At 42.0% G+C, this 15265-nt stretch overlaps 3 protein-coding genes and 1 non-coding gene across 4 annotated transcripts; 1 reads left to right on the top strand and 3 right to left on the bottom strand.

Moving 5' to 3' along the window:
- Positions 1-7: 7 nt before the first annotated feature.
- On the bottom strand, positions 8-1540 carry PICMEDRAFT_13496 (hypothetical protein; the record flags this gene model as incomplete). Its single annotated transcript, XM_019160067.1, has 1 exon — positions 8-1540. One exon carries the CDS (start codon positions 1538-1540, stop codon positions 8-10), a length of 1533 nt encoding a protein of 510 aa, XP_019015402.1.
- Positions 1541-1815: 275 nt separating this feature from the next.
- On the bottom strand, positions 1816-1888 carry PICMEDRAFT_t141. The gene has a single exon. It is a non-coding gene; the product is annotated as a tRNA-Thr (tRNA).
- A 10728-nt stretch (positions 1889-12616) lies between these two features.
- On the top strand, positions 12617-13531 carry PICMEDRAFT_13495 (hypothetical protein; the record flags this gene model as incomplete). The annotated part of the gene is made up of 1 exon (XM_019160066.1): positions 12617-13531. One exon carries the CDS (start codon positions 12617-12619, stop codon positions 13529-13531), a length of 915 nt encoding a protein of 304 aa, XP_019015401.1.
- A 298-nt stretch (positions 13532-13829) lies between these two features.
- On the bottom strand, positions 13830-14217 carry PICMEDRAFT_18215 (hypothetical protein). Its single transcript, XM_019161914.1, has one exon. It carries the CDS (start codon positions 14188-14190, stop codon positions 13885-13887), a length of 306 nt encoding a protein of 101 aa, XP_019015400.1. The 5' UTR covers positions 14191-14217; the 3' UTR covers positions 13830-13884.
- Between the last annotated feature and the right edge of the window lie 1048 nt (positions 14218-15265).

Genomic DNA, 15265 nt, shown 5'->3' with positions numbered 1-15265 from the left:
TCTTTCTCTAATCCAGAGGAGACAGGAATGGGTTGCTGGTGTTGGAGTTGAAAAGGTTGCTGTTGGTATTGCTGTTGCTACTCTGGCCACTCTGATGGAGGAGCATCTCAATGTTTTCTTCGTCAGAGTCGGAAGAGCTGTCAGAATAGGATTCGTTATGTAAATCCGTTCCCTCCTCCGCATCCTTACTTGAGGCAAACGGACCTAAATGAGCGTAGTTCAGCTGATCCTTCTTTTCAACAAGTGCAGCATATCTGTTCGGAACCGTTCTGCTGTAGTTGCCGTTGCTGTGGTTGTTAGAATTGGCAATATGTTCATTGCTGTCCGACAGCCCGATATCAAGATGAATAGCATCCTCCGCATCCTCGCCTGATTCTCCTTCTTCTTCCCCGATAAAAGTTCTTTCTCTTCCTCTTTCTCCTTCTCCTCCTTCTTTTCTTCTTTGATGGGTATCATCGATATCGCTTTCGTATCCGTCTATGAAGCTGTTGCTACGCTCTCTTCTTTCCATCTCGTCTTCCGCTTCATCTTCTTCCTCTACAATATCGTCATCCATTTGTCTCCTCTCTGGCAATGGAGGTAGCTGCAGATTGATGTTAATCGGATAATTTACTTCTTCTTCCTCGTCACGCAGGCCCTTATCTTCATCGTCGTAATTGTAATCATCCTGATTTATCTCAACAAGCGTTGGGTTACCACCTCGAGTAGCCACGTTACCACCGTGAAAAGAAGCATTCTCCAAATCACTGAAATACGTCTCTTTGGAGTAAACGCTCATACCTCTACTGTAGGTAGAGTTGACAGCTCTTCTGGTGTTTCTTCTACTTCCGCCAACAATAGGTCTTGCAGGCCGGCTGTTTGTGACACCTGGAATGTAGACAATATTCAAAACATTGGAAGCCTTTGTCAAGACTGAATTCGTCACTGTGGATAAACTGGTCTGTGACATCCTTTTTTCCGCATTACCAGGATGTAAGAACTGTGATGATCTAGCATTACGCACACTGTTTCTCACTCCATCTCCATATCCACCACCAGCACCATCATCAAAACCGTCATCGTAGTCGTTGAATCCTGTCAACTCTTTCATCTCTTCACCTATTCCCAGTTCATAATCAACAAGAAGGTGATTCTTGTACTTCTTGTACAAGAAATAGATACCCACCAGAAGTAAAATAAACACAAACCCACTTAAGCCTCCCGCAATACCACCGATCTCGGCACTATTAAGTGAGTTTACACCTGTGGAGTTGGTGCCATCACTATTATCTAAGCAGTATGTAGTTGGACATTGTGCACACGTTTGTGTCGTCATTGCACATTGTTGATAACTTTTACATTGAGGACAAGATGGGGTGGAGTTACATATCACACATCCATGGGAATCAAGTAGTGCATCCACACCCGATGTTTGGGAGCTAGATGAAGAAGACGACATTGAAACTGCATTATTCTGGGAGCTTGAAGCCGTCAAGTGGTCCTCTCTTTTTGATATGAAAACTGGATCCCATATGTAGTTCTCCTCAATGACCACCACCATTTTGGTTTGAAAATGAGCAAGCGAGTGACTATGTGGTAGAGTCCAGATGAGATAGGTTTATCCAAGGATCTAGAAATGGAATTAGACAAAGAAGGCAAAGAAGAAGAAAAGACGCCAAAAAGAAAACGATGTTGGTAAGTCAAAAAATGGCTTTACCTAATATTGTTCCACATATACGTGCGCCGCCAAACGTACCCCTTAAAATTCTATTTTTCTTTTTATTATTTGTTTTTCAACTATCTCTATGAAAAAAAGAGGTGGCAAAAAATAACAACTGCTCGCACTCAGAGTTGAACTGAGGATCGCCACATTACTAGTGTGGCGCCTTACCAACTTGGCCATACGAGCTGTTATGTTGAAAAAGACACCTTTTCAATATATAGTCTACAGCTAATTGTTTCAGCGTGAATAGAGGAATACGAGAGAACCTTGGTCCTTAAAGCTGCTTTTAGTTTCCAAACACAAATGTTGAGATAAGATGCCAAAGCCAATCATGATCGAGGGATAAGAGATAAGAATCTTATCATGATAAGGTATCTTAGGGTTGAGATAAGATGCCGAGGCCAATAAGGATTGAGTGATAAGAGATAAGAGTCTTATCATGATAAGGCATCTTAAGTAATCTAAAACTGGAAAGTTAGCCGCCATGATAAATGAATAATGGCAAGTTTAACCGAAGGTGTAAGTGTATAAATACAAGAGGTTTGTCCCTTGTATTTATGTTTGAGAATATTAGTTTGTAGGCTAGTTATATTAGTTAAATATAAATAAGCAACAAACATAAGAAAAAGTGAACATATACAATGGATATTCATAATAGAATAGCTAGATTACAACAGGTTATGAGCCAATTCGCTCTCACTTGCCCTAGAGATGAGAGCTTGAAGCTTTCTTCGTCTATGAACTATCCTAAATGGAACAGTTACACTGGTATGCTTGTTGCCACTCAGGGTGCTGGCCTTGACGTTTATTTTACAACTGGAGATATGATGTTACCTCCAGCTGAACCGATAGACGACACTCTAGTTATGCAGCTCCAAGTTGCATTGAACAATGCAATTCAAGTTGTACTGTTGAATACTGTGTCGTCAAAAGTGTTGTTAAAGTATCAGTCTGATAATGCGTTCGGACTTGATTTACTTATGTTGATTAGACGTGATTACTCCCAGGTTACATCACGTCAATTGTATGCTATGGTTAATAAAGCTTGTGATGCTTCGGTCAGTAAGTCTGCCGGTGATGAAAGTGCTCTGTCCTTGTTCAGAGATATATGTGCTCACTTTAACCACTCCTCGGAAATTACCCAAGTGATGGGTTTGTTTTACTTAAGGATGTTTAAGTCCGACCAAGCGAATGCTCGAGTTTTAGATGTGTCAACTCCGAACATTACGTTGTCAGCGGTTGAGAACACTCTGCGGGATCTCGTTCCTACAACGCAGGGTTCAGTATTTGCAGCTACTTCCAAGAAACCTTATGTTAATAAGCAGAAGTGTTACCGATGCCAGAAACGAGGCCACGTTGCTAAGGATTGTCCAGCTGCTGCCCCGATTGCTGCTAGCAGTTCTAGTGGTAATACAGCAGCTCTTGTCAACTCCTCATCCAAATCTATCTCTGGTATCTCTTGGGCAGTCTTCAACTCAAGAGAAGACTCAGTTATGCCAAGTCGGAGCTACATTTTGGATTCTGGTGCTACACTCCACATTTCAAATGAGCGGTCTCATTTTGCTGAATTTACTCCGGCGTCTGGCTGCATTACTGGGATCTCATCCAATCCTCTGGTCGTTAAAGGTACTGGGACTATCCGCTTTGTGCACCCAGTTACCTCAAAAGTTCTTACTGTGTCCGATGTCTCCTTTGTCCCTGATGCCACCCAAAATCTAATATCCATCAAAAAGGCCTCCAAATCTGGTTCGTTTACATTTTCTCATGAAGCGGTACACTATCTCTCATCATCTGATGATACAGCTAGTAAAATTGCAACCGCTTGTGGACCAGACTTGTATGAGTTTGACTACATTCCGCTAGTTGGTGATGCACTAGCAGTTCCTGGTGGTATTAGTCATGCGGCCCTCGGTCACCCTTCGCCCGCAGTTATGGCTCAGATGGGAGTACCTTCTGGTCCCAAGATGGTTGAGTGTGCATCGTGTGCTGCAGGAAAGATGACTCAAATCTTTCCCAAGCAAGCTTCATCACCACGGGCAAAGGCACCGCTCCAACTACTTCATGCTGATGTGAGCGGACCTTTTTCAACACCGGGTTTTGCTGGTGAGAAATACTTTCTCACAATTGTTGATGACTTTTCAAGATGGGCTCACATAATTCCTCTCAATACGAAGGATGAAACTAATGCATACTTCAAGAATTTTATCTTGACTGCAGAAAACCACTTTAGCTCACGTGGTTTGAAAGTTTCCCAAGTTCGTACTGATAACGGAACTGAATTTGACAATAGAGCAATCAATCAGTTCTACTTTGAAAAAGGGATCAGTCATCAGTTGACGGTTCCGTACAACTCATCACAAAATGGTGTTGCCGAGCGGAAACATCGCACACTCAAAGAGAAGGCTCGTGTCCTTCTTCATTCATCAGGTCTTCCCTCGCGTTTTTGGTCCGAGGCAGTCAAGACGGCTGAATTTCTAGTGAACAGGTACCCGTCATCTTTATTGGACGGGAAGTCACCTTTCTTTCGTTGGTATGGATATGACCCCTTATATTCTGTGCTGCATCCGTTTGGTGTCCAGTGTCATGTGTTGATACCTCCGGCCAAACGTACATCGGTGTTCTCTCCGGTATCCTCAGATGCTATCTTTGTGGGTTATAGTCCGGCCCATAAAGCTTACCGCTGTTATGTTCCGGCTCTGAAAGATATTGTAATTTCAAACAACGTGAAATTTAATGATAATGTCTTTCCATGTTTGAAAACGCCCACTGTCCTGGATGAGGATAGCTCGAACCGTCTACCATCAGACATTCTCTTTGGCTCCTCAGCTTCCGGGGCTTATCCTCCGAGCCCCACTGACTCCAGCCAGAGTAGCGTTTATGGTTTGTCATCTGCTGCACCACATGGTGGCACACTGAGCCAAGTGATCCCTCGTCGTGTCTCCTCTGTTATTGACCCATCGGTATCTCCTAGCGATCTTGAATCTTCTTCTGCTGATTCCGTCGCCTCTACTGAACTGGAAGATTCCTTCGCTGGATGTGCTCCCCCGTCTGAACCTCAAGTATTATCGTATAAGGAGTCTCTTGCTCACCTGACTGACAATATGAATCTTGCTGCAAATGAAGCTCAGAAGCTCCCAGACATTTCCACCAACACTTTTGATTACCAGGAATCTGATCGTGCAATTCCTCTTGTTGATCCTCCTTCTGAGAATCCCGCAAGTGTTCCTTCTGACGAGGACCATATCGATGCTTCCTCTGAACCTTATTTTCCGTCCACCTCTCTTCCGGATTGTGTTCCTGATGCGGTACCTTCCGTGGTTCCAGTGCTTAATCCCCTCCCACGCGTTTCTTCCCAACTATCACTATCATCTGTTGCAAGTGATACCGAGCTTTTAGGCCTTCTTCAAGATGATTCTCCTCCTGATGCTTCGGCCAATCAAGCGATTACAGATTTTTCGCTTGCTCTTGATCTTACTTCCGGCCCAGCCTTAGTCCGTACTATTTCTGAAGTGACTGATTTTGAAGGACCCATTCCAAAACGCGCTGACCATCACACGGCCTTGTTGGTCTCTGGTCAAGTGTTCAATGCCATTCATGCTGTTCATAGAGCTTATGTTACCACGTCGTCTGCTGGATACATACCCTCGACGATTCAAGAAGCTCTGGCTTGTTCCGACTCTGCCGCTTGGACTAGTGCCATCAACAAAGAACTTGATGCGCATAAAGAGAATCAAACCTGGACTATGACGTCTCTCCCTGCTGGGCGCAGAGCAATTGGATGTCGGTGGGTGTTTACTATCAAGGACAATACCACTCCTCCCACTTACAAAGCCAGGCTTGTTGCTCAAGGTTTTCGTCAAGTACATGGTATTGACTATGGTGAAACCTTTAGTCCTGTTGTTAGGTATGAAAGCATTCGGGTGTTATTTGCGTTGGCGGCTCAGTTTGATCTCACCATTCATCAAATGGACGTAAACACCGCATTCCTGAACGGTGATTTGCATGAGGAGCTTTATATGCAGCCTCCCCCTGGCTCTCCTGCTGCTGGTTCAAAAGTGTGCCATCTGAATAAAAGTCTTTATGGCTTGAAACAAGCACCCCTCTGCTGGAATGTTAAAATCAATCAGGTACTAATAGATTTTGGCTTTGTGCGGTCGATGTCTGAGTTTGGTGTTTACTCTTTGGTTATTGAGAAGTCGGTTACACTTGTTGCCTTATATGTTGACGATTTATTGATCCTCTCCAACTCTCCTTCTTCAATTGATTCTGTCAAAGACGTTCTGTCTTCTCATTTCAAAATGAAGGATCTTGGTGCAGTTTCTCGGTTCCTAGGGATGCAAGTTTCCCAACGTCCTGGTGTGGTTTCCATGCATCTCGGTCAGTACTTAGCAGGATTCTTGGGTGATTTCAATATGTCTGACTGTAATAAAGTTCAGACTCCCCTTGCTGCTGGTTCGTCCTTGGCCCTTGAGGGTAAGCTACTGTCTGACGAAGATGCTTCCCTGTATCGCAACATGGTGGGGAAATTATTGTTTGCTGCGAATACAGTGAGAAGCGATTTGGCATATGCGGCCTCGGCCCTATCCAGGTTCATCAAAACGCCGTATGCAAATCATTATGCTGCTGCTAAACATGTTCCTCGGTACATAAAAGGTACTCTCGGTTTAGGACTGGTATTCAAGAAGACCACGAGTTTCAATTTAGTTGGTTACTGCGATTCCGATTGGGCTGGTGATAAGGTGGACAGAAAGTCAATTACCGGTTATGTTTACATGTTAGGAAATACTGCAATAACTTGGAAATCCACGAAACAGCAGACGGTGGCGCTATCATCTACTGAGGCTGAGTATATGGCACTGGGTGACGCAGTTAAAGAATTACTATGGTTAACACAACTGTTGAAACACATTGGGCTTAAAATGAACAAAGTCCCCTGCATCTTTGAAGACAACGAAGGGTGCAGGATGTTATCAACGCATCCGGTACATCACCAGAGAACCAAACACATTGATATTAAACATCATTTTGTTAGACATCATATTTCAGAAGGAAACTGTGAGATAGTTTCAATCAACACTGAAAATATGGTTGCTGATATGTTGACTAAAAGTTTAGCCAAGATTAAATTCAATAAGTTTGTTGATCTAGCTGGAATGTCGAACATATCTACAAGTGTTTAGATTATGGTGGGGTGTTGAGATAAGATGCCGAAGCCAATCATGATCGAGGGATAAGAGATAAGAATCTTATCTCAACAAAGGTATCTTAGTGTTGAGATAAGATGCCGAGGCCAATAAGGATTGAGTGATAAGAGATAAGAGTCTTATCATGATAAGGCATCTTGAGTAATCTAAAACTGGAAAGTTAGCCGCCATGATAAATGAATAATGGCAAGTTTAACCGAAGGTGTAAGTGTATAAATACAAGAGGTTTGTCCCTTGTATTTATGACTGAGAGTAATAGTCTGTATGTTAGTTATATTAGTTAAATATATAAATAAGGAATAAACATAAGAAAAAGTGAACTTATACAATGGATATTCATAATAGAATAGCTAGATTACAACATATTTCCACAAACTCGTGCATCGTAACCAACCACATCTTACCATCATGTTCTATGCATAAAGTGATACCAGCTATTCATCATATCGAACTCCCAGGCCTACAGACGTAAAATTGATAGAGTTACGGCAAGACTGACAGAGTCTTTGCAGTACATCTCTTTCTTCACTTCACTCTCTTCCACTCTAATTCAGCAGCATCGCAGTATTCTCCTTAGAAGCCACCACCACTCGACACACCTTCAGATTCTCGTTACAACAGTATATTTACTAGCCCCGTCCCCCTTCCCTCCATGAAATTTCTGAACTTCTTTTCTGCAACTACAACATGATGTCTCCTCTCAAGCGTCCGACCTGTTGCCAGCCGTGACACTATTTGCATAGTACTAATGCCAATGAACCCAACGGTCCAACTACAGTGCAAAACGGTCTACTGCTCATCGAGTTCTAGTGCTCTGAAGACCGAATTTCAACTATTCTTCAAACCAGTTGTATCTGTTTGAAACGAGCCAAACTGATCCCACCAAGAAGACCCACCGACTCAACAGCATGCATTTGATCACTCTGTTATAGTCAGACCAAAAACGAGCAAACCGCTTCAACTTACACCCGTTTCCAACGACTGCAGTCAGTGTTGTAATCGCAGTTGTGAACACGCTGCAAACTACCCCCACAAGACAGCTATTTCCACCTGCGTCCAAATCCGGCTCAGAACTGCAGAACTTCTGACTGCAGTACTCATCAAAATCCTTACTACAGCCTTGTGCACACCCATATCCTCACCACACTGCAAATCCCTGCATAAACCACCGGTACTTCTCCACGTAATCATTTCCTTACCCAAACCTCACGCAAACCTCACGCAAACCACACCGTTATCGCCCAATCTGAGTAGATCACCACTCCCAAACTGACACCCTAGAGCAGCCCCTTCTATCTTCTCAACTACATTTTCTTTACGACAATTACATATTCCTCTGACATCCACTTAACTCTGCAACTTTTCCTCTTCCATTGACGCATTTCTCAACCTCAAGCTCCATTCGGTTCACGAGTTGTCTGAACTCCTTCTCCGCAACTACAAAACGCTCTCTGTTTCAAACAACGTCTTGCCTGAACCTTCTTCAACCCATACACACCCGAGCACTTTCGGCCTCAACGAGTATCCTGCATGTCCGCTACTGTCTCTCAAATTGCTGCTCTTCATGCTTCTTGAAACGAGCTCTTGTGAAAGAAGCCAACTTTAACACATCTTTGATACAATCTGCAAACAGTTCTCTAATCACAAGATGCGAATTCGCAATTGCGTACGACTTCTAACCGATCTTCAAGAGACCCACTAGAATTTGATCTCACATGATACCACAGCAGAATGAAGCCTCACTATTCTCTGATCCATCATTACGTATTGCTACTTGACCAAAGCACAACCCATAGAACTTCCTGCAATCGATAGTTGCAGACATGGACTAGACGGAACCTCGTTCTAGTTTTTAGTCCTTTGTTGACTGTCCATGTTCTAGATTACTAGATGCCGAATGTTCACAGACCTGTTTCCTTATCTTCCGATGTCTGGTGTTTCTTTTCTTGCACCAAGACCTTATCTCAACATGTACGGCATTTCTTTATTTAGATCCCAATCAGCTTCTGCATATCAACCCAACAAACACTTGCGCAATCCTTGTCCTCACCATTTAACCTCCACTTGAACCACTTAGCGCATGATGTCGGCTGCGATGACAGCATACCTCGACTGATGACAGCATCTCTTACCTGATTAACACACGCCTTAAGTATCTTCCACAAATGTTTTGAAAATGATTTAGTTCCGGCAACCACCACGGCATTCCCTACGTTCTAGTCTCCTTCATGTTCCAAATGTCATGACGAACTCACACACAAAACGGACAGCTTTCTTTGCTCTTGTGTCAACTGTTCAGAACATATTGAATATTCCAACGGTTTCAAGAGACCCAGCCCTCTCTCCCACTCAATCTCTTACAGATGCCAATTGTTTTGAACTACTTCTCACCAACAACTATGTTTCTATACACATCTATACGGTCATGTTTTAGTTCCGGCAAGCCCTTCACTCCCCGTGTATCAACAGCTTTCCGCCCGGTCCCGTGAGCAGACACAAGTTATAATAGAGCGAAAACATCGGACATCTGAACGGATCCGCATACATCTCGGGAACAGTGATTTCATACGTATAGACTTTCTGCCACGTCAAAAAGAGTGCTAACTGCGCACAGTCAAAGAACCCACATCGGCCCCTCTCGTGTTTGCTGAAGCAATACTCGCAAACACTGATCCTAGCTGCTCTAATCATGCGAAAGAAAAAGTCCTTTGGGTAAGTTTCCAGCACTTGTTTTCCACAAAGCGTTGAAACAACTCCAGAAAATGTCCTTTGCGCCAACGCATCTTTCATCTCCTGCAGCCTGTTCATCCACCGCTCGTTTTCATCGAAATTAGTCCGTTTGACGAAAACAGAAGAGAGCTTTTCACTTATCATTTCGAACAGATTGAACTCCCGCATCGCTTTCTCTATCAGCATGTCAGCCGGCCGCACACCGTGTCCCAGAGCCCTTATTTCGTTCGGAGCCAACACCCCCGTTATGTTGAGAACAAAGATTGCCTGAAACCTCAAGAAAGTATTGTCTTGACAGCCTCTGCATTCTCTCAGAGTTACAAGACACCGCGGGCAAATAATGCCTTTGGTAAGCCCCAACAATGTATGCTCTCAGACCGTCGAGACACTCCTCGTACGTAACGATTTCACACAATCCCCTACTAAAAGTCAGTACTTCCCGGATCGACGATTTTGACTTTCGTCAATCCGGTCATGCCATACAAAAAAAATCGTCAATCCGGGCAGCGTGCTCGGACTGAAATCGACATTTTGCGTCAATCCGGGAATTGCATACAAAACCCAATCGTCAATCCGCGCATTTTACATAGTAATCTGAGATTTCCATATATATATGGGATATGTATGCCACTCGTCATATAGCTCATTAACAGTGCTGAGATCACCAAGTGCCTCGGATACATCTTTGGCGTTCGGGGTGGTCACGCATCTTTTTGATTTGTCCACAATCAGGCCGTCTACAACTTCATACCTTTGAAACCGGTTTTCTTCCTCGACCATCTTCTATAAGATACGGTAGTAACGGACAAAAATTAAAACAACTTTGAGAAAGATAATAGATATCTGGCAAGCAACTTTTGATGAGCAAGATGAAGAGCAAATCATGTCAAACAAGTAGAAGAACTTGTTTTTGTGTACCTTCAGAGACTAGGAGCAATTTGGTGCCTCCTGCTCGTCTGAAAACAAACACGAAAGTGTTACCACAAGATGCTTTTGTGCAAAATCGAAACATCAATGATTTGCAGAAAGTCCCATGAAAACAATCTGTGGTTCCTGGGCTAGACAGTGAACCGGTTCAAGAGATAGCACGTTCTGCCTTATCACAGGAATGCAGCACAAGCACCGATATCATACTGTTTTCATCTCCATTGCCTTCTGCGGGCCCGGTGCCTGATCACACCGCGTCTTGAATGTAAACATTGAGAACGCGTCAGGGGCCAGCTCATCACTCGATTGTCAACCTGCCCAAAAAAGGGGTGAACCATGATTCCGCCCGGTTGGCCCAGCAGACCCCACTCAAAATATATCCCCAGCTTTTACCCTTTCAAGCCCTTTCAGTGCAAAACATTGTTTCCAAAGGAAAGTCTTCCAATTACAATGCTACTCTAACTTACATTCAGCAATAAAATCCAGCACTTGGCTTCTAGAAGGGTCCTCTACTGTAGAAACTGACAAGTAACCATGAAGTTGTATTATGTAAATAGGAATTTTTCCCAGGTCCATACAGTGAAACCTCCCTGTCTGGCCTCAGACAGCTGTAACTCCAGGTGATCCTACGATGACCCGGAGGGGTATAAAAGACTGCTTTTATTCTTAAGAAGCACGGAACTTATGACCACCCTTATGTGGCATAGTTCAAAAAAGTATATATAGGAGAGTTTAACATATAAATTAAGAAGGTACCTGATCTAGGTAAGAAACATCATAATATATTCGCTCTTTGACTTACGGACTTGAAAATTGTCGCAAATCCAACCTGTAGCCATACTTTTGCAGTTCTTAGAATGTGTCCATGTCTAAATTGGGTTGCAGGACATACAGAAGTGGTGTGATATGTATTAAATTACTTCCAGCGCGGGAATAAGATTTCCAATGTCGGAATGGTTTTACCGAAAGGCTCTTAGAATCAATGGTACCATCTGTCTAGTGCGTCTACATATCACGATGCCGCAGCAGCGCGGTAATCGAGGGCCAAAAGCTTCACCACGGTCGTTAAAATAAGAAATTGCATCAGTTTTCCTGATTAGAGCAGCGCTTCGTATCTTCACATAAGCTGGGTATACTGTACCATCACAGAGATTGAACCGTTTGTTTTGTGTTCTAGTTCACAATTTCTTCACTATAGTCACTAGTAAGCTGTATTCAACACTATCTTCATAAAGCAGCTTTAACATCTAAAAGGTGATGCAAGATGACGACATCCAGTGAGCAGGGAAATCATAATTCATATTTTTTAATCGTGCTATTTATTGCACTAAGCATCCTTGCAGTTTTTAAACTTCATAATCCTCCGATTCTCTTCCAAACCAGCAACGCACAGCTTTTCGTGAGTATTAGCATGATTTGGGCAATTATCTTTTTGTTGTTATGCTGGTCATCCACAGATACATTCTATAGCCGTTCGGTAATTTTAGTTGTGATTTTAATTTTGCACACACTTGCAGTATTGTGTCTCGCGCATTCAGAAAATTGAGTATAAATGTTAAAATATATTTGGTCCTACAGGATTTAGCAATGAATTTGATTTTTCAAGTTTCAATTTTGAATTTCTGGCAAAACAAATGGCATGATTTTTGAAACTTGAGCCTGTGTTTAATAATGTTCAATTCTCAGACATGCTATGTCTTTTTAATCATGTGTTTACTGTCAAACTATTTCTTACTGATTTTGCTGTTTTGAATTTTCTATTGTTTAAATAGATTTATTTCAAGATGCATTTGGGCTTATTTTCAAGATAAATTCCAATTCACCCAGTATTTCACTGCGTAGTACTGTTTTCCTGACTGGATCATTCCATTATTCTTGGCAAAATGATCACGCAAGAAATTTTTTTGACTAAGTTTAAAAAGTTGTACAATTTATTTAAAGAAAGATATACCTCTTTCGCCCATTAATCAGAAATTTTGAAATCCTTCGAGTTTTTTTTTCTTTGATGAGTTTTAAAAATTAAAGTGTTTATTTGCATGAGAAAATCGAGAATATGGGCTTAAATACTTCGGCAAAAATAATCGCTTTTACAGTCTATGCCTGGCTGATGAAAGGAGCACTTGCAGCATTTTCGTTTAGAAACATATTTAGACAAGACCGTGCAGTCGTGTTAATTGGAGCTTCGGCAGTTTGGGGTGCAGTTGCTGCCGGGGTTTGTGCAACATTAGGTCCAACATGTTGGATTTCTCTTGCAATGGTTGCTGCCTTCCAGGCTGCCGGTTTAGCGGCCATGGCAAATGATGCGGGATCAGTTGCAGAGAATACTAAAAGAAGTGCTTCCATGCTACCAATTACAGAAACTATGCAAAATATTACCGATGCGTACGAAAATCATAATATTATGGCTAACCCCATCATAAGAAATTTAACTTTATTGCTAGGTACTGTTGGTGAAGTATCCTCTGGCACCCAGCTAGTTAAAAGAAGTGATTATGATCTTGCTGCTAATATTACTGTTGCCAAATTTGACTCAGAATTTGGTCACCATTTAGCGATTGCACTACCTCATTTGACTAGCGATGAATTTGTTGCCAGATTAAATTCTGCAACTCCGGGTGAACCTGATGTTTCTCCTAGGCGTCGTTTTTTCAAGAGAGGTTATGAAGTTGATTGGGTATCCTACAATTACGACAATGTCAACGAAGGCCTTGCAAGCCAGTTCATAAATACGCAGGGTGCAAGTGATACTGAGGTATGGTCATATGGTGCCGAAAGTTTTATTTCAGAGCATGATGGTTGGAAATGGTGCTTAGATTTGAATATTGATTCGTCACCGGAGGAGCCAATCGACTCTAATCATTTAGAAAATATCAACGTAGCGGTTCATGGTGAAATTTATACGAACACCTACGGTGGTATTGATGGCCAATGTAATGATTATTATGATTGTGTTGAAGGTTGCGACTAATTTTCAGAAAATATTCTATGTACTTTACCTTCAATTCTGAAACAATTTTATACAAGATCTTAAATATATACTGCTCAAGCATGTAAATGTCATACAAATTTATTACATGTAAGTGTATTTTCCAAATGCTGAAACCTAAATATTCTAGTACAAATTTCCATATATATGTGGAAATTTTAGAATACTATGTAAAATGCGCGGATTGACGAAAGTCAAAATCGTCACTCCGGGAAGTACTGACTTTTAGTAGGGGATTGTGTGAAATCGTTCGGTCTGAGGCCAGACAGAGGGGTTTCTGCGTTCGGAGAGTTGTTGAAATCTCTGTGAGCTTACGTGATGGTTTGTTACGGTTACTAGAGAAGTCGTGGGATATTTAGAGCAGCCAAACCTTTCAACACTACGAGCTGCATGTTCTTTCCATTCTTGGACTGTGAAGCGGCAGATCGTATATGGTTGGAAGTAAAGGTGAGCACATGGTGTTGAGATAAGATGCCGAAGCCAATCATGATCGAGGGACAAGAGATAAGAATCTTATCATGATAAGTTATCTTAGTGTTGAGATAAGATGCCGAGGCCAATAAGGATTGAGTGATAAGAGATAAGAGTCTTATCATGATAAGGCATCTTGAGTAATCTAAAACTGGAAAGTTAGCCGCCATGATAAATGAATAATGGCAAGTTTAACCGAAGGTGTAAGTGTAAAAATACAAGAGGTTTGTCCCTTGTATTTATGACTGAGAGTAATAGTCTGTATGTTAGTTATATTAGTTAAATATATAAATAAGGAATAAACATAAGAAAAAGTGAACTTATACAATGGATATTCATAATAGAATAGCTAGACTACAACTGTTGAGATAAGATGCCGAAGTCAATATCAGTAAATTAGAGAAAGAGGCTTATTAAAGACAAGGCATTAGAAAAGAGCCTTGTAATGACAAGGCATCAAGTAATCTAAAACTGGAAAGATTAGCCGACGTCATGAGTGTAAAAATAGGAGAGGTTTTGTCTCCTATCTGTGTTTAGAATCATTAGTTATTAAGAGTTGTATAAGTTGTTTTTAAATAATTAACAAACATAAGAAAAAAGTGTACATATACAATGGATATTCATAATAGAATAGCTAGATTACAACACAGTGCTCTTCATCTGATCAAGAATGGATTCAATAACATTGAAATTTACGACCGTACTGACTACGAAAAAGAAAAGTACTCACCATTACTTGCTACTAATATGGGAATTCTCGCTCCAGTATGGCAAAAGGGGTCTTTTGTGAAAAACGTTTGTTAGCGAAACACCCTCTCGTGAAAAATGCCGAAATCAAGAGGCGCCTCTCGTGAGAGCGCTGCTCGAAAACGACCCTTTTGTGATTAGTATGGGGAAAAAATCGGGCCGGCGAGCTTGCCGGAGGGGGAATTTTCGACGTTTTTTCCGTTTCTTGTTTTCTGACGGTATGTGGTCGGTGTTCTTGCTGGACTGGAGCTAAGAAGAATAGTAGTCCATTAAAGCAGCACACACTACAATGGACAGTCTACAGTACAAGTGAATATTGCGATTATCATGGGAGTGTCTTTGACACCGTTAATGATGTGGCCACAAGGTTGTTGTCCTGTGTGGATCAAGAGGCTCATTTGAAGACAGCTAGAAGACAACACTGCCTTGAGCATTGGGAGACGTACAATAGAAACAGCAGTGACAGTAATGTGGCAGCCAGGTGGCTGTCTAGTTGTT

The sequence above is a fragment of the Pichia membranifaciens genome (assembly GCF_001661235.1).
Source record: "Pichia membranifaciens NRRL Y-2026 unplaced genomic scaffold PICMEscaffold_7, whole genome shotgun sequence".
NCBI classification, from domain to species: domain Eukaryota; kingdom Fungi; phylum Ascomycota; class Pichiomycetes; order Pichiales; family Pichiaceae; genus Pichia; species Pichia membranifaciens.
The sequence above is the reverse complement of the archived record's forward strand: the minus strand, read 5'-3'. Positions and strand labels throughout refer to the sequence as shown.